Source organism: Lagopus muta, chromosome 1 (assembly GCF_023343835.1).
Source record: "Lagopus muta isolate bLagMut1 chromosome 1, bLagMut1 primary, whole genome shotgun sequence".
In the NCBI taxonomy this organism is placed as follows: Eukaryota; Metazoa; Chordata; class Aves; order Galliformes; family Phasianidae; genus Lagopus; species Lagopus muta.
In genome coordinates, this window is record NC_064433.1 from 174,625,272 (window position 1) to 174,644,477 (window position 19,206).

A 19,206-nucleotide genomic window follows, 5' to 3' on the forward strand; every position below is an offset into this window, starting at 1 on the left:
AGCCATTTCAACCACCACAGACAGCACTGAACTTTTTTATCTGCACAGCAGCACATCTTTCCAGCACTAATCAGAAAAGCATTGACCTCTTGGTAGGTGACAACAGACAAGCCTGCTTGTGCTCTGTAGTGGTGACAACTTCCTGCAATGCTGTAAGGAACATGCTGTGACAGCCAGTAATGAGACCAGACAGATGACAATCTGAAAAACATGAGAGTAATGCTGAAGTGAGCAGAACATTTAACCCTGTAATCTCTCTATGGAGATCACAACAGCAATCCCACATCCAGTCGCTCTCTGCAAGCAAGATAAGCCAGGAGGGGACCTATGTGAAATCTGGAGATCTTGGTTCCTTCCATATAGAGCAGAGGAGTGTCCCTTGTACCTTGTACACCTCAGAAGATAGTGCATTCAAACAGGTAGTGACCTCAGTATAGAGCAACTGGGTAACCATCTGCAATTGCTCCATCTGTTCCAGTCAAGTCTGCATCATACAGCCACGGTGCCAAGTAAGCAAGCCAAATATTCGTTTATTTCGTTTAGCTCCTCTCCTTTAGGAAAAAGGAGCTGAAGCTATTAGGATTTTCTTTCTTTTGAACTTCTATGCAACATTTACAGGAAAGAATTTCTCTTCTCCTCTGTCTGGGAAAGTTCTCTTCACTTTGACTTCAGTTCTAAAGAGTCCTGACTGTTTGGACAAAGACTGAAGGCTCTTGAGGAGAATACAGCAGCTCCCTAGAACCTGTGCCTGTCTGAGTGTTTCACTCAGTACTGGCTGTTGGCACAGCCAGACAAATCCCAATTACTTATTCCCTTACCAGCTCAGTAATGCATCCAACAAAAGCTGCATAATCAGGAAAATAACAATGACTGCTATGCTTAATCTCCCCATTTTGTACAAGCCCATCCAAGATACTGAATGTCAACAACCTTAAAAATAAAAAAAACTCATTGATTGCTGGGATTGGTTTCTAGGGCAGCATTTCACAGGGGAGCATCCTGCTTAAAAGAGAATAAAGAAAGGGGATGAAACACAGCACATCCAGACTCCAAGGACCAGGTGGATTTCCCTTTACAGCAATGTTGTGATACACATCCACATTCTTCATACAGAGCTCTTGGCGCTTTCTGAAGTTCAGTTTACATCTTGACAGCCTCAGGTCAATGCTGTACAACAAAAGAAGCTAGGTGGGTCAGGGCTTTTTCCCAAAGTCCTGCCTGTTTCATGGAAATAATGATAAATGGGATGCTCCCTTCATGAAATGTTGCAGTGCAGACTATTGCCTTTTGATTAGTGACAGTATGCTTTCAGTACTTTCTCTTTTAATACATTCTGTTTGTACTGTAGATTTCTATTAGTTTTCATATGAACTATGGCTCTAACTTAAAGTTTTTCAGAACTTCTTTTATTCTTGCTGTGAACACAAAAGGGCAGGTTGCTTCTTAAAACACACATATTAAATAAAATGTGTTTTCCCTGAGTAACACAGCTTGTTTCGTAGAAAAAGAAACCAAACATTTCCAGTAGGTACCTGATACAAAAGTAGATAAACAAAAGAGAAGTAACCTAGGTTACAAACTGATGGCACAGGGACAAGTATTGCTAGACGCAGGTGTCCAAAATCCAACGGTAGGGTCAAATCCAAATTTGATTGTGGCTTTGCTAAAGTTTCAACAGGAGTGCTTTTGTCTCCTCTGCTCTCCTTAATTAGTGTCAAATCCACTACTGAGCTGCAGCAATACTGACATTCCAGGAAACAACGGCTGGCTAATGGGGGAAAAGATCTGTACATGTTGCAAGGAGAAATTGTTTTTAATTTGTGCCTATGGGATTCTGATATTTAAGCACTGGCCTTAAACATCTGCTCCATAGGGATCTACTGCTGCACATCTATGCTAAAAGTACCAGTTGTGTTGCAATAAACCTAAATAAGTAAGGACTGATATAATGCTAAGTGACATAGCACTGTGAATGCCATTCCATATGCAGGAGTGCACACATCCATTAAGCATTCTACACCAATAACCACCTCCTGTGTATAACCACATTACCACGTTGCACGTTGCCTGTACTACTCACTTGGAGCAAGAATCAGCTTTAGACAGCCCGGATTAACTCAGATCCACTCCCACACACACGGACATAAAGTTATATGGAACACCAACAAAGACCAGCAGTGATGTTGAGGTTACCATCAGTTTTGCCACTACATGCATTATTTTCCATGGCTATGATGATTCTCACTGAGACATTTGATTGGGTTACCTTCCATGCAGTCTCTCATATAAAAATATATAAACAGATAGATAGACAGACAGTTAGATAGAGAAAGGGGAAGAAGAGATCAGGTAAACGTATGAAAGTCTTCTGAGATACTTTTCTCCAGCTTAACACACAGTTGGATTACGCAGTGTGTGGTATTTACTGCAAGGTGACATGAGGTCATCATGAACCATCCACTGCATTTTAGTATGTTCACTCGCTGCTGTAAATGGCACAACGGAACGTCAATGCCCATGGATGTTCATCGTCAAGCGTTTTCTTTAAAAGGCTTGGTAAAATAACACCACCAGATTTAATTTTCTTTAGGTAAATGTCTTTCCTATATCAATATGTAAAAATGAATATCTTCCATATTCTATATGTAAAAACCTTTATTACATCATACTGTAGCAAACATTACTTTAATAAAGTGCAAAAGTACAAGGAAGACTTCAATGGACAGAGATAGAAGCTCTCCGTTTTTTTCCATGAGGTAAATCTTTATATTCAAGTAACTTCTGTTGTAATTCATTGACAATTATTAGCATCCTTGTGGCAGCTTCCCAAGGTGTGATAATACTACTGTGTTTACTTTACAAAGGAGGAGCTGAAACACAAGAAGACTGTGGTTCATCTCGTTGGACTTCAGACATCTAAAACATTAACCTAAGTTCCCTTTGTTATAAACAGAAAGAGAAGCAAGCTCTTTCAAAGGCTGCTTAGTCCTTCCTAAGATGAATGCACTGAAATTACTGCAGCTCATCTACACCTAAGCTGGCTACAGACAGAAATTTGTTTGCTTGAGAAGATGAGGCAAATTTGTTTGCATAATCCTCACACATGCAGACTTGCTTAGAAAACACGCAGCTGAACGTTTTCAAAAGTGCATGCAGTAAGTAATGAAACACACAGATGGATCACACTGCTGGCTTATTGCTTTGAATCTACTGTAATACAAATGAAGATGTAAGGTCAAAAAACATCCTGGATTTTTGGACTAAAGTTGAATAATTTTGCACATGTAAGGTTTTGAAAAAAATAATTTTACTTGTTTTTACTTTACTTTCCTCCTATTTCCTTAAAAGAATCCTCTATCACAAATCTTTCCTGGAGTTTCAGCATGAAATGTGGCAATTTCCAAGTAGCACAAAGGCAGGAGAAAGTGAGCTAGCGTCTAAAGAGAATGGAGAGAATGAATCCACAAAGCCACAGTTAGTTTTTAAGTGTTATGGTCATATTGTAAAATTCCCATCAGTTTGGCTTGTTACAATGTATTTTTTCCATGATCATTTTTTTCCAGAAGAAATGAAGTGTGATACTATGGGCTACGTTCAAAATCAAATGGTATCGTTGATTTCAGTGGAGTTGTCCGAGTGTAAAGTTAGAGCAGGATTTTAGTTCATCTCATACAGTTAAGTGAAAACAGGTGTTCAGAACAGACAAAAACAGGGTGGCCAAATTCTAAGCCTGTTTAAACTAGTATTAAAATGTATTCCACATTTTGGAAACCAAGTTGCAGCCAAAGTGTTCTGGATTTAACATAGCGATTTCGCTTATTTCACTTTCATAAGTTTGGCAGCATACAAATAAATCAATCACAAAATCCAGATAAAGATCTAGTTTCAGCCAGGCTTGCCTTTGTATGCTGCGAAAGCACACAGCTGAGAAATCTAGGAGGAGGATTCTTTACTTTTACAAACCTGGATGTTTTTCAACGTTTCTTTTCATTCTCAAATCCTTCTAACTAGCCAGTTCAGGTATCTACTAATGTAAAGGGGAACAGAAATGCTTTAAAATGTGTACACGCCAATATTGTTTAACTCTGGTGATCACAACCGATGTACTGCCCAGGCAATGAAGAGTCGAAGAGTAAACAGAACAAAGAAACCATCCTGTGGTATTGATGCAGAATAGCACTACAGCTGCTACTGAGAAAGAAAAAAAAAAGTATTGGTTTGGCTGAGTCCTTCCATGGCTTAGATGAGTGGTTTCAGGCAATTTGTCAACACACTGGGCACGCCATCTCCTGTGCTTGTTTTTACAAGTCGGGAAGCCATATAAGAATATTTAGGTCAAATAAATAATATATATCTCATAAGGAGTACAAGTCAGTGGGAGTGGGCTAGTCCTTGGAGGTTGCTCTTTGGTGGGCAACATTTGTTTCCCGAAAATAGATGCAAGAGAGTTTTAACCATTTATATCAAGAGTGCTGAAGACTTATATTGCATTGCTGTGGGTTTTTTTTTCATACAAATATATGTTATATATGAAGATGTTTCTAAGAGAAAAAGAGTCAGAGAAGCACATTCAGGTATAAATGAATATATATTAGGTCAGCTTCTGACTGTTTAGTAAGGCTCTTATCAATTTATACTGAGCGGTTCGGAATTTTCCTCTTCCACTACCCACGGATCTGAATTCACCTGGAAACAAAGATTGAATTGATAATGAAATAAAGCATGGCAAGTTAGGAATGTACACAGCAGGGTTGGACTGTCCAGCAGCCTGAGTTTATTGACTGTGCATTCCAGTTCCTATTGCATATATGTTTACTGTTCCTTTACACGTCAAACCACGTATTTTTGATATCAGCCACCCGCAGTCAGAGATCACCATGTGCTCTTTAACACATCGTTTTGCTTAACAGTGCACTTTATGTATCTTCCTGTCTCAATTACAGCACCTGTCATATTTCAAGCGCTCAATTCAAGTAGCTGCTTTCAGTCACAAATGGGTGCCTTTCAGACCACCACATGACCACCAGTTGGTGCACCCAGACCTCCCTGTCCTGCTGTGCACTCAGCAAGCAGAGAAGGACAGTGCTACAAACAGCAGCAGTAACGATACCGAGGTCCTTCCACTGGATTCACCACCCAGGATGGAGATGAACCTAAGCTGCATCTGTCACTTAGATCTTTCCTAGCTTCTCTAATCACAGTCTGTCTTGCTTAGCACATCAGGTTGGAAAACAAGGCTGGTCTCAAACTGACAAGAAATGTCCATAGAATTGACCCAAAACATCTAAGAGTAAGAAATACTTTTGCTAGAATCGCTACAGTTCATGGCTTGGGGCACTTCTATTACAAGAACATTAGAGTTGTGTGGACATAAGCAAAGGTATAGTTGCTCTTTTCATATAATAATCACCATGTGGGAATTCAGAAACTTCTCTTGTTGCAAATAGTCAGCCCTATACTTCTTCATCTGACCACTTTGCTATCTTCTACCGTGTTTCGTGTGCTATAAATCATAGCTGTGCCACTGAGGTTTAGAAAGAAAAAGATGGAAAGAAGAAATGTATCAGTCACTGCATCCATAAATGAGGACGGAGGATTACTATGGCTTCTTTTCAGGCCATTGCTGGGGTGGTTATCTGCACGTACAGCAGTTCTCCTGGGAACAGCTGAAGCCTAATGGGTTATAGCAGCCTATATAGCAAGATTGTTAAAAAAAGAGCCCAGGACTTGCCAGGAGAGATAGATACCAAGCCCACATCAAAGGAAACAACAAGATATAAAAATGAGGCTGGATTCCTCAGTGCCATGAATGAGTTTGTTACAGAGTGTTAAGCTATCAGTATGGACTAATTTCACACAAAGGCACTGGAACAACATTACTGCAGATTCAGAAGTGGTGCTCTCCCCTGGGAAGGTTCTCAGGAGAACCACTTCCAATTGCTTTTGTCCCACTCATCCCCCCCGCATTCAACCCTGGGAAGAAGTGCTATATTTCAGCTCTTGCCAGAGAGAGAGACAAATGAGAGAAAAATCCTTCTACCAGGCTTGAAATCCCCAAATGCTTTTAGTGGTTGTGATTTCCCCAGCGAGCAATTTTTAACAGAATGAGCAGATAAAATTACACCACAAACCATCAGGTTGAAGGATAGAGCCATCATCATAATCAAGCATCACTCTCACAACTGTTTCATCTCAGGAATTTCCTGAATATTCATTCTTCTTAATAGCAAGGGACAGAGATCACTAACATATTTTAAATACACATGGAAGAACTCTGCCTATGCTTCACCACAATAGAAACACTGGCTGTATTTACTGGGCATGTATTTACTGCTCCATTAGATCAAGCCGGTGCAGCCCAGTGTTCTCAGCCACATGATATACAGCTGTACACGTGTACAGCAGCTGTACAGTTGCACTGTTTACACTGTCACTGCATCAGCCCCAAACTCCCTACCACATCCGTGGGATAATTAAATATCAGACACTGATCCCAAATATGTAGAAGGGGAGCCACGAGGCGATAGATTTATGGCCTTATAAATGAAATCACGATGAGCCACCAGTTCTGCTCATCTCCCTTTTCCCACTGATCTTAAAATCTCCTTTACAGTATTATTCTTTATTCATATGACTGCTGTGAATAATGATTGCTCTTATAAATCTTCACAGGTTCAGATACTTAATCACACACCTAATGCATCTATAAGCAGCTGAGCAGCCCTGTAGACCTGACTTATTAAGGCCAGCTTTCAATTACCAGCTGTGAGGTCGCATATTTCACCGTTCCTCTTTCCACCATCTGAATGTCAGATGTATAAAGCATTTGACATTTCGGGAAACACCAGCATTATAACAACTCCCCAGAGTTATGACCACGCACTAATTTTTAGACAACAGCTGCTAATAAGCATGTAATTTTCAAGCTCTAATTTCAACTCTAATATACATAATTTAAAATCCCCAATTCAAAGCTTTTTAAAATTTAAATGAGATCTCTTGCTAGTATTAAAAAAAAAGATATATCAGCATGATCACTAAACCAAAAATATGAGTAAATGCACAATTAGCATGTGTGCATATAAATTCCACTGTATGAATGGGCACTGGTTACAAATAATAGCTTTTTTAGTAGATTCTCTGTGAACCCCAGAAATGGTTTACTTAAAATCACTCTCATTGCAGAGACTGGTCATCTTAGCTGAAAATTTTTCCATTGTTGAACGAGCTGTGAAAATTAATCACTTTTATGGCCACAGAAAGAGGTTGTTCTGGGTCACTGTCCAGATAGTAAAATACTAGAAGCCTATGATCTAGTTTATAATTCATCATAGGCTATAGTTAGCCCTAGAGTTATTAAAGTCATTTTCTTGCTCTTTTCGAAGCAGTAATTACTCCAGAGATTTCTGCAGCTTATAGTTTAAATGCCAAGTTCAATCATTTGATTACTATATGCCTGTAAGTTAAAAAATACTTCAGTAAAGTGCTTATTATTTGAGGTGGACATTCCAAAGGAAAACGCATCAACAAACCCAGCCCTTGAAGTTTCAGTAGTTCTGCAATCGCACGGAAATTCAGCATAAGTCATTCATTATCAATATAACAGTACAATTACAGTCGAACACTTGAGCCCAGCAGTGTATTTCATGCGTTTGCAGTTCTTCAGCAAACACCAGTGGGTGTTTGGATAGTGTGGGGAGGCCAAGAGTTAATGTATAAAAAAGAATGGCAGAAATGAGTGGATTCAGAGCATCGTAGGGCAGGTGGAATTCAGTGTATTTTAAAGGGGAAAATAAGTGCATTTAGCTAGGGATTCAAACAGAAGGGCGTCATGGTCAGAACATCAGTGGAAAGTACATGAGGATCTTTATTCTGTTACTCGCTGTTTCACATCAGATTGGAAATGAGCCAATAGGAAACACAGCTCTTGTCATCACACCTTTACCTTTGAGAGAGATTCTGGAAGTAATTAAAAATTAAAAGTTCATGTGATGATGCTTGGCCTTTTGTCACTGATACCAAGCTCTGTCTAATGTACTGTGCCATCAGTAACAGTTTTGTTTGAGTATTAACTTGGTGTGTACTAGCCAAATATAGTAAAAGCAGTCAGAGAAGCAGGGAGGGTTCTGAAGATGGTATTTTATGGGGTGTCACATTAATTATGTGAATGTACCTCTTTTCTATAGAAAATAAGAACACTTCTGGAAGTATGGTATACTGAAGTAAAGCCTACAAAGCATATTCAGCTATTTACCAAGTGGATGCAGATAAAAGTAGCACTCAGAACAAACATCAAATAAAACTCAGAAATCTTTGAGTCTCTTAGCACTTAAGGCCAAGAAAAATCTTTGGACCAACAAGTCTGACCTCTGTAAGACTTATTTGAATACTCCTTATTTTTAATAAATCTGTCAACATGCTTCCTTCAAACGGGATTCAAAATAGCCAATGATGAATACTTCTCAATATCAAATATTTCCTGAGGAGCTTTGGAAGAGAAAAAGAGCACCTTATATTTGAAGCGTGAGAGGCACCAATTCGGAAAGGTGTTTCCATTCAGAGATTATCTCATAGCAGAGCTGCAAATGTTTCCTTTCCAGTGGATTCCTCCTGAACTACATTTTAACTTCATTTAATAACATGGATTAAAGTGCAGCATCATTTTCATGAAGGTAATAATTCTTGAAAAATATGGTGGATGTCAAGAATTGCTGAGATATAGTTTCCTCTGACACAAAAGAGGAAGTCAAACCCTTCTATTCAGTTTATTTGGCCACCAAGCAAGCTGACAGAACTCTCTCACTGAAAGACATCAGTTCACATCACAGAAAGCAGTCAATAAACAATAACTTCAATGTTTCTGCACAATGAGAGCATCTTGTTGGACCTTCTGTCTGTCCATCCATCCATCCATCCATCCATCCATCCATCCATCCATCCATCCATCCATCCATCCATCCAACCTCCTAACAGCTAATTTTGCTGCTGTGTATTGCAGTACATTCCACTTGGGCAATTTTGAAAAGACATTTGTGAGCTTTATAGCAGCTTCAGGTCTATAGTGCTCAGATTATGAATGTGTGCAAGCTCACGCATCTTTTTCTCTTGTTTCTCTCTTTCGCCTACCGTACAGGTTACATAGTTGGTTAAGAAAATCATGAAAATATTGCCTCCAGTAGTAGCCAGCTCCAGCATTCAGGAGTGATAACATACCTTTAAGCATCGTTATCACAATTTCCACCAAGATACAAGCTTCATAATTTAAATCATCATATATATATGATGTAGGAGTATAGACAGGTTTCTGTCAGGGAACTTGGTCATCTCCTCTATTATAACTGAACACACCTTTCAGAAACATTCTCACAAATATTCCCCATGCTTTTAATACTCAGGATGCCCATTATCTCATTTTAAATACCTAGAATTATCAACACACCTTGAATCACTTTCAGCTTTGAGAGATTACTCTGCCAGCAAACAGAGCAACAAAATATAGCTGGAAGCCAGCCTTTCCACCTAAGAATGTTCAATATAATGATTCACAGTACAAACTTTTGCCATGATAACATACACCTTTTAGTATTTTTATTATGTATGTCTTGTTTTCTGGTTTAAAAAGCCTGAGAAGTGAGCACAGAACCAATGTCCTCTGTGGTCCTTTGAAGAACTTAATGTATTTTGTGGTGGCCTGAAGAAGCTCACTGCATACCACGTTCATCTCAAGCTTTATTCGTAATCAGTAATCAGAGACTGGCATGAAAGCACTTGTTGTAGATGTAGCAAAAAATAGATGAAAGATGCGCAGAAGCATAAACAATGTGCACTGTACCCAGTTCCAGAATAATCCAACCATGACAAATCAAAAAAAGAGAAGCAAAATAGTTATTTAATGTACACATGTGCTTTGTTGAAGGAAATAGGAAAGAGAAACAGTGGTTTAAAAAACAAAAAGTAGACGTGCATTCAGGGAAACATATCCCCAAGTCAGATACTTTTGAAGATTCCAAACATTGAACCAATTATTAGGTAAGATAGAGTTCTCTGACAGAGGATGCCTTATGCTAACCATGGCTATTAAAAGCAGTTGGCACCCAAGCGAGAAGGAATAGCTTCCAAACATCTAAGACCATCATGGTCTTTTACCTGAAGAGAATGAACTGTGAGTTAAGAGAAAATTTTCCCTGCTATCATAACCTATAAAGAAATAAAAATCAGGTGTTACTAATTTGGGGCACAGTTTTTATTCTGGCATTTGCACACGTAGAACTTTTATTTCATAAAGACATCTTCCTAAAAGGTATTAAGAGGAAATCATTCGTGCGGGATGCACTGCTCCAGTGATTAATTATCTTGCTATTAAACGTGCTTGATTTTGAATCTGAACTTCTCTAACTGGCTTCCAGGCATTATACCCTTTTCTGCTAGAGGCATACAAAATCCTGGTGAAAGAATGCTCTAATCCAGTCATCTCTCAATTTTCTCCTAGAGAAACTGAAAAGAGTAACTTCCATAAATCCCTCAGTATGATGCAATTTCTCAGGTCTTCAATGCCATGTCTGTGACTTTTCTCTGAATTCTCTCTTCTTTCTCAGTACATTAAAAAAAAAAAAAAAAAAAAAAAAAAAAAAAAGTGTATCCAGCTTTCAAATACTAATCTCATCAGTGCCCTGACCAGAGGTAACACAGAATCATAGGGCTTGGAAGGAACCTCTGGAGATCATCCAGTACAACCCCTGCTAAAGCAAGCTCCCTGCTAACACAGGCTGAGCAGGAAAGCATTCAAACAGGTCTTGAATATCAACAGAGAAGAAGGCTCCACCACTTCTCTGGGCAACCTGTTTCAGTGCTCTGTCACCCTCACAGTAGAGAGGTTCTTTTGCACGTTTGTATGTAACTTCTTGCATCCCAGTTTTTGCCTATTTACCCTTGCTCTGTCACCGTATACCACTGAAAGGAGCCTCGCTTCAACCATTTGACTCCCACTCCTCAGATATTTATGAACAGCAGAGATCCCCTCCGTCTTCTCTTCTCCAGACTGAACAGCCCCAGCTCTCTCAGCCTTTTCCCATAAGGGAGATGCTCTAAGCCCCAGTCATCTTTGTGGTCCTCAATTCGACTCTCTCCAGTAGTTCCCTGTCTTTCTTGAAGTGGGGAGCCCAGAACTGGACACAGCACTCCTGATGTGGCCTCACCATGGCAGTGTAGAGGAGGAGAATCACCTCCCTGCACCTGCTAGCCATACTGTTTGTAATGCATCCCAGGATCCCATTTGGCCACAAGGGCACACTGCTGGCTCATGGCCAACCTGCTGCCCAACAGAACACCAGGTCCTCCTCTGCAGAGCTCCTTTTCAGCAGGTCAGCCATCAACCTGTACTGGCACATGTGGTTTTTCCTCCCCCTTTGCCCTTGTTGCCCTTTTCCTCTTTACCCAACTCTCCAGTCTGTCCAGGTCTTGCTGAATGGCAACACAGCCTTCTAGCTTTGTATCATCAGCAAACTTGCTGTGGGTAAACTCTATCCCTTTGTGCATGTCACTGATGAACATGTCAAACAAAAACAACAACATTTTCAACAACATGTTGAACAGAGCCTGCACTGACCTCAAGGAAAGCCCACAGCTACAGGTCTCCAACTAGACTCTGTGCCACTGACCACAACCTCCTGAGTTCTGCCAGTCAGCCAGTTCTCAGCCCACCTCACTGCCTACTCCATACCCCCAACGTGACATCCTTGATACTGCTCACGGCTCTCCCTGTAGCACAGGGAGGCTGTCTTTGTTACAGCCCTGCACGAGGACCTCTCGTATATAGCCGACCAAGCGCTGAATCCCCACCCGCTCCCTCCCGCCTCGCAGCAGGAGGCATCTGCGCAGGCGCGCGAGCACGAGGCGAACCCCCGTTCCCGCGCAGAGCCCACGTGGCCGCGCGCGCGCCGCCTTCCCCTTTCCTCTCCTCTTCTCACCCGAACCGCTGCGCGCGCAGGAGAAGGGGAGGGGGGGGGGCGAGCGCGCGCACCTGCGCTGCGCCCTCGGCCCCTGGCGCCGAGTGGTGGAGGGCGGCCGCCTCGGAGGGACCCTGCGAGCCTCGTCCTCCGGGACAGTCCAGGTGTGTGCGTGCCGGGGGGGGGGGGCTGCCTGGGGGTTGCGGTGCCCGCTCGGAGTTTGTGAGCCCTCGGAGGACCTCAGCCCCCCACCCTGGGCGGGGCTTTCCTCACAGGGGGTCGGGGAAGGACCGTCGCCCCCTCACCCGTAACGCTCACCGCGGCTGCGGCACAGCGGCGCTGCGGGGCGGGGGGGTCGTGCTGTGGCGCCTTTTCCTCAGCGGGGGTCGGTGCTCCGGGTACCCACCTCTGTCTGCGGTGCCGTTTATGTAACGAGAGCCCTCCCGGCAGGCGGTGCCGCCCGGGGCGCTGCGCTCTCGGGGCGCTGCCTGCAGCGCTGAGTGCGGGCGGTAAAACCCTGTCTTTCCGTTGAAGAACCGGGGTTAAAATGAATGAAGAGCCGACGGTCAATGCGAGCTGGCTGCCTCAGGACCGCGTAGAAGCCGGCTCTACCGAGAACGCCTCGGGCTCCTCCCTGGTTCCCGTGGTAGAGCCGGAGCCAGAGCTCTGGGTGAACCCCTGGGACATTGTCCTGTGCACCTCGGGGACCCTCATCTCCTGCGAGAATGCCGTGGTGGTGCTTATCATTTTCCATAACCCCAGCCTCCGCGCGCCCATGTTCCTGCTGATAGGCAGCCTGGCGCTGGCGGACCTCCTGGCGGGGATCGGACTTATCGTCAATTTCGTGTTTGCGTACCTGCTGCGCTCGGAAGCCACCAAACTGGTGACGGTTGGACTCATTGTTGCCTCTTTCTCCGCGTCCGTTGGCAGCTTGCTGGCTATCACTGTCGATCGGTACCTTTCCTTGTATTACGCTTTGACTTACAATTCGGAGAGGACTGTCACTTTTACCTATGTCATGCTTGTACTGCTGTGGGGAGCAGCTATCTGTATCGGACTGCTGCCTGTGATGGGCTGGAACTGCCTCAGAGATGAATCCACCTGCAGTGTTATCAGACCGCTCACTAAAAATAACGCGGCGGTCCTCTCGGTCTCCTTCTTGCTTATGTTTGCCCTCATGCTGCAGCTCTACATTCAGATCTGTAAAATCGTGATGCGCCATGCCCATCAGATTGCCTTGCAGCACCATTTCCTGGCCACTTCCCACTATGTCACCACCCGAAAAGGAGTGTCTACTTTGGCCATTATTTTGGGGACTTTCGCGGCTTGCTGGATGCCTTTTACGCTCTATTCTTTAATAGCAGATTACACCTATCCTTCTATATATACCTATGCCACCCTCCTGCCTGCTACCTACAATTCCATCATCAACCCTGTAATATATGCTTTTAGAAACCAGGAGATACAGAAAGCGCTGTGGCTCGTCTGCTGTGGCTGCATTCCTTCTAACCTGTCTCAGAGAGCGAGATCGCCCAGCGATGTCTGACTGGCGGCCAGCAGGACGCTCCTTAACACCTTCCTTCCCAGCCATCCCTGTGATCGTGTCTTTGGTTTAGATGCATTCATTAAGAGGCGTGTGGTGGGTTCCAGTCAGAGCCACAGGACGTGCTGACCTTTTGTGAACAGCAAACCCCAGTGACCAAAATGAAGCAAATGGTTTAAAAGGGAGATTTCCAAAATCAAAATAATCGGTGTTCTTACAGATTTATGATGTTGCTCAGGGTCTTTTTGTTATAAATATATAACCTAGACTTTGCCATGCTTGCCACGATTTTACCTTAAGTTTGCTAATTAAAAATGGATTTAAACAGCATACCTCATTTGAAATTGTTTATGTGATTGAGTTCAGCCATACTGCATGTTACAGTCTGTTGTCAGGATATGTTTCCCCTCTTAATTCTTATTAAAACAGCAGGAAAAAAAAAAAAAATAAAAGGAAAAAACCACTGCCCTGTTCCCACAAACCCATTTTTATATCATGAGAATGCTCTTCAAAATAATGGCCAATTGTGCTGATTTATCTAGTATTTATTGTGATAATCTCAGTGCAATGAATTTGCTGTGAGTGAGGAAGTACTTGCATAGCTTTTATTTTACATCTCTGCATGAATTAAGTTGATCATTATTTTTATAGAGTTCCACTTCTCTACTGAGTTCTGGCTGGATATTGAAACAGAAGATAGGCTTTGCCTTCTTACTCAGAAGTCAGGCCGATGTTTTCCCTTAAGTGTGGGACATCAGGCCTCATTATATTATTAACTTTAAAAGAACTCACTGGGGAGTTTTGAAGTTGATGAATCAACATGGTCTCTTCTGGCTGCATTTGTAACAGATGCAACACTTTGATGTGTCTCAGACAAGTTTTGTCTTTCTGTAGTGAAATATCGAATGGAATAACCTAATATTTTGGATCTACATGAAAGTTTGTTACTAAGTCAAAACGATTGCCACATGTTTTCACTATTCTGCTGTAATTTAAAATGTAGAAATTTATAAATTCTCAGAGCGTACCTGGTTCATAATTGTATGCAACCAGAGCTGCAACTTGAATCAAAATTGTCTCCCTTTCTGGCAGTTTTGTCCGTTACAGATTGGGGTTCTTCTCGCTGTATGCATGTCAGTTCTCTTCATTATAAGATGATAGTTCTGGTCTAAAAAGCAGAGCTTCCTCTCATGAATGGTTAAGTTTAAAAGCTATTTCTTACCTTTTACTGGAGCCACATTAGAAAGCAATAGAAATAAAACATTGCTTTCTGATTTCAAGACTTGATTGTCAGAGAGGAAATCTTTCTAGGAGATTTATGAAGTTCATTGTCTATTCCAGTGTCAGTGCATAGGAGTTAATGGGAGCTCCTTGCACTGGCGTTAATGGGAGCTCCATGTGTTAATGCCCTGACATCAGTAGGAGGTTATGTTCCCTTGAATGTCGCAGTCGGCATACTGTATTGTTGCTTCAGTGTCTTCAATTGCAGTTAAAACAAAAAATCTCGAGTGTAAAATCAGCAATATTTACAGTTCAATGAAATAATATACCTGTGTAGTATAAATAGTAGAGACAACTGTGTTGCTGGTCTGGATTTTTCCACATGGAACCTGTCCTTTTCACATGGATGTTTGGCTGACTGTAGCTTTCTGTGACGTTAAGAATCATATGCTGTATGCAGTGCTGAATCTCAAATGTGAATGAATTGTCTACAAACAAGGCTCTGTAGAGGTTTTATGAGCAATAATTGAGTTGCAATGCTGGGTTCAAATTCCATTATCTACCTGCTTCAACCTTCACGATATTTGGCTCTTTCTTTGTAAGCTGATTAGTTTGGTAATTGTGGCATGGTCTGTAGAGCTGTGAACTCGCAGCTCCCTTGGCTTCACTGCCATTTACAGATTCTCAACACAGTTAGAATGTGGTCCCTACTCTGTGTAGGGTGTTGGTGTTCTTTATCTGCTTAGGAATGCTCGTGATGCTCAGTCGTTGTCAGGTTCCTTTTTTGTTACAGATTTTTGTAGAAGAAATAATCAGGTCATAAATATCCACACTATGTACGAGTGCGATTTTGCAAGTATGCAAAGTACTGAGATTAAATGGGGGTAGAAGGCATGAACTGAATAACGTAGAGAGGCTGCCTAATATAGAGTGGCACTTCTTAAGACGACAGCTGAGATACACTAAAGCGATACATCTAGCCCTCTCCTTTTGCTATTTTCTTTTTCTTTTTGCTCCTCTGAATCAAACTGCTGAGGAAGTGTGGTGAGGATGAGCAGCTACAACTGTGACCGTAATTCAGTCCCTAGGGCAGCCGTTCTGCTGTTTAAGCAGACCTGTTCTCATCTTCTCACATTGCTTGCAGGCATGAGTGTTTTTCTCTCTGCAACACCTGGGTGGCAGGGAAGTTAGAAAAAAAAACCCAAAAAACAACAGCACAGAGGGAAATCATGTCATCCCCTCTTTCACACTGCTCCTTGTCATCTTCCTCACTCCACAGGCTGCTTAAGTCCTCCATGGCGTTTAATGCTGTCAGGAGAGCCAACCTTTTCCCTGTGCCAGAGCAGAGATCTGTGATTGGAAGCTCCTCTCCTCAGGAATGATTCGAGTCAAAAAGAGGAGAGGATTAATTATAGAAGTTACCAAAAAAAAAAACCAACGGCTCACAGGGGCATGATTTGCCCTCATTTGATGAGTAACTCGTTTACCTTTCACCACAGACAGGTGAGAAACATGATTTTACCTCCTGAGCTACTGCTGTGATGCCAGTGAGGGTGCTGGCTCTTTGAGAAGTGGTCTGAAGTTGAGACATTCTGGCAGCATAGGCCAGAAAATCCTTCTGGAAGTCAGTGACCTTGGTTTGTCCACAGCTGTCAGATTGAGCTCTAGCATGGTTTATGGTAGTAGTGAGATGCTATTAAATGCACCTCTGAATGAGTTCTTGGGCTGTGGGTACGAAGCCACCTACCTCACTACCATAAGCAGAAATGCATGAAAGACAGCTGCTTTTCAGACTGTGAAATTAAGTATTTTACTGCTTTTATGTTAGAGTGTGCAGGCAGTAACAGTGTAGGCCCCAGATCATTAGGGTCTGGTGCCAGTATCCATGTGAAGATACCTCTGAAACTGACAGAAAGCTGGACAGCTTGCAGGAATGTCATTGTTTTTGTCCCACTGAAGCACACCTGTGCATCACAACTCACCGTGCTGGGTACAGTGAAGTAGTTTCATCATAATGTCAATTTTCAAGATTTGAAGTTCTTTTTTATTTATTAACGTATCTGACCTGAAGTTAAATTTGCTGTAGTAGTTTTAGTCATCCATTCAACCTCAAAGCCTGTATTTTAATTGTATTATTTTAACCGTTTCTCCAAACAGTGAGAACTCCAGCAATAAGGTTTTAGTATAACAGCAATAAAATCCTCCATGTTGCAGGTACTATAAACTGCTGAGTAACCTCAGAGCAATAGGGAGGAAGCAATATATTCTTCAGACAAAAAATAATTTGCGTAAGGAGAAGTCTTCCTTCATTAAACAGGGGCTGTAGGACTGATGTGGGACATTATTTCTGGTTTGTCTTACAGTTCTTGAGTTACTGAATGGGATTACTCAGCAATAGCTGCCTACCTTAGTTTTTGGATGCTGAATTCATGCTGTCTGTAAGAGAGAGCTCCATACTGCAGAGGGCATTTTTGCTCTTTTCTGTGTTGGGCATTTAGTCATACGTTGGTCTCTGGATAAATTACTTGTGTTCAGCATTTCTGATTGTTACTCAGTTCTGTACATTCCCAAATCTGTGGTGCCCATCACGGTGGGTGTATCAAGATGAATATAATAACTGGTGCTAGCCTGTTCTGAAGGCAGTTTGGTTTTTAAAAGAACAAGATTAAGGTGCCATTGAAGAAACCCCCTGCCAGTACCTGGGGTGTTTGGGAGCTGGCTGAAAGGCCTGCTGTGGCTGCTGTATGTTCCTGCCACGGACAGCCAGTGACAGAAGTAGTTGCATCCATCCTTCATGTTCAGGGGACAGCCTTGAAATGTCTTGGACTGGCTGAAATCCCTCCACAAGCAGCAGTGAGTTTTGGCTTGGGCCAGCTGCTGTGCTGTCTCCAGGGAGTTATTCTTCTGTTGCCTCATTTTCTTAGGGCACACTTAGCTTCTGAAAATAAGATACCTGTATTAGTTTCTCCAAAGCGCTGGGCAGCCTGGCACTGTGATTGAATGTTGGCATGAAATTGCATCACTAAAATTCAGACCCCTTAAATATTAACCCATTATTTTTAAGGATTACTGTTCTGTAGCATTCAGGACCCTGTTTTCAAAATGCTGGCCCTGACTTTCATGCAGAGAAAGTAAGTATTGATCTTCCTTTTATATGTAATATTCCTATATTTATAGGAAAGAAAAACAGTTGGGCAGAGTGGTCACTGCTTAAAAAACGCCAACTCTTCTCTTACTTCTGTGATGCTGAGTGGTTCTCTGTCCTTCAAACAGCAGCTAACTGCTACCTGGCAACTGTCCTGATAACCCTGAGTGCCCACAAGTCAGTTTCAAAGCTTCGCAGCCTGAGGAGAGGGACCAGAGTGGTTGCCAGTACAAAGCAGTCTGACAGAACAGCTCTGTTCTATCTGCTCATCAGCTGCAGACAGATCAAGTCCTGTGTGTGTGAGAACAGTGTCAGGAGCCGTGGCCAGCATTTCATTGGGTCGTTCTACTGCCAGAAGGCAACATCAGCCAGCCTGTCCCACACAGTTCTCACATTAAGAGTTAAAGAATACTGAGAACGCTGAAGTGCTGCTGGCCAGCTGTTCTGGAAGTGGTATCAGTGTTATGCTTCTTGGGGAGGATGAAGGATGCAGCAGGACCTGTGGAAGAAGTAAAGGATAGCATTAAATATCTACATGCGTTTTCATTACATATAGACTCTTCAAATAATTTATAGTGTGCAATAAACTGAGTCCTAATAGAGCAAGACATTGCAAGTTAGGAAGAATCCCTCAGTAACTTGTTGAGGTCAGGCAGCAGAGTTACTCAAGAGCACGTGGTGCTTATAAAATAAAGGAGATTTCAGGTAATGGTGCATTACTGTAATTAGGAAATAAAATTAAAAATTGGAATGTTCTGATTTTTTTCTTTTTTTTTTAATGCTGGTTTATAAAGTCATGTTTTTTTTTTTTTCTCATTCAGTGTCACATTTAGTTTGGCTTAGTGGTTGTTCAGAGATGTGCAATGAAGGAAAAAATAAGACATCAGTATCTCTGCTTATAAAGAAAAAAGCTAAAAGGAAGGGTTGTGCTTCTATGCTTTATATGTATTAGGTAAATAATAATGTGGGGAGGGTGAATTAGGCATGCTTATCTTCCTGTCTCTCAGTAAGATGATAGGGTTCCCAGTAAACTTGAAAGACTTCTTGGGGCCAAGAACTTGCAGATCCCATTAATGGATCAAAAATCTCGATGGTAGCTGCTTTCACATTAAGGAAGGTGATGAAAAATGAGGAGGTACAAGTCCTTGTGGCCTGGGGAATCAGCCAAGTACTTGGTGTCTGAGCTTGGATAGGAAGGATGCTTTCATTCAAGCATGCCCTGGGAAGGAAAAGTCATTTTGAATTGTGCATCTTGAGCCTTCTGTGACACACACACAGCACCTGAAGGATGCCATAGCTGCTGGCGTGGGGCACGGTGCTGCAGTCCCTGTGCTCTTGAAGCCAGCGTTACT

General features: G+C 42.2%; 1 protein-coding gene across 1 annotated transcript; it reads left to right on the forward strand.

The window, feature by feature from the left end:
* Positions 1 to 11,855: 11,855 nt before the first annotated feature.
* On the forward strand, positions 11,856 to 18,666 carry GPR12 (G protein-coupled receptor 12). The gene is made up of 2 exons (XM_048933705.1): positions 11,856 to 12,109; positions 12,480 to 18,666. Exon 2 carries the CDS (start codon positions 12,493 to 12,495, stop codon positions 13,489 to 13,491), a length of 999 nt encoding a protein of 332 aa, XP_048789662.1. The 5' UTR covers positions 11,856 to 12,109; positions 12,480 to 12,492; the 3' UTR covers positions 13,492 to 18,666.
* The last annotated feature ends 540 nt before the right edge of the window (positions 18,667 to 19,206 follow it).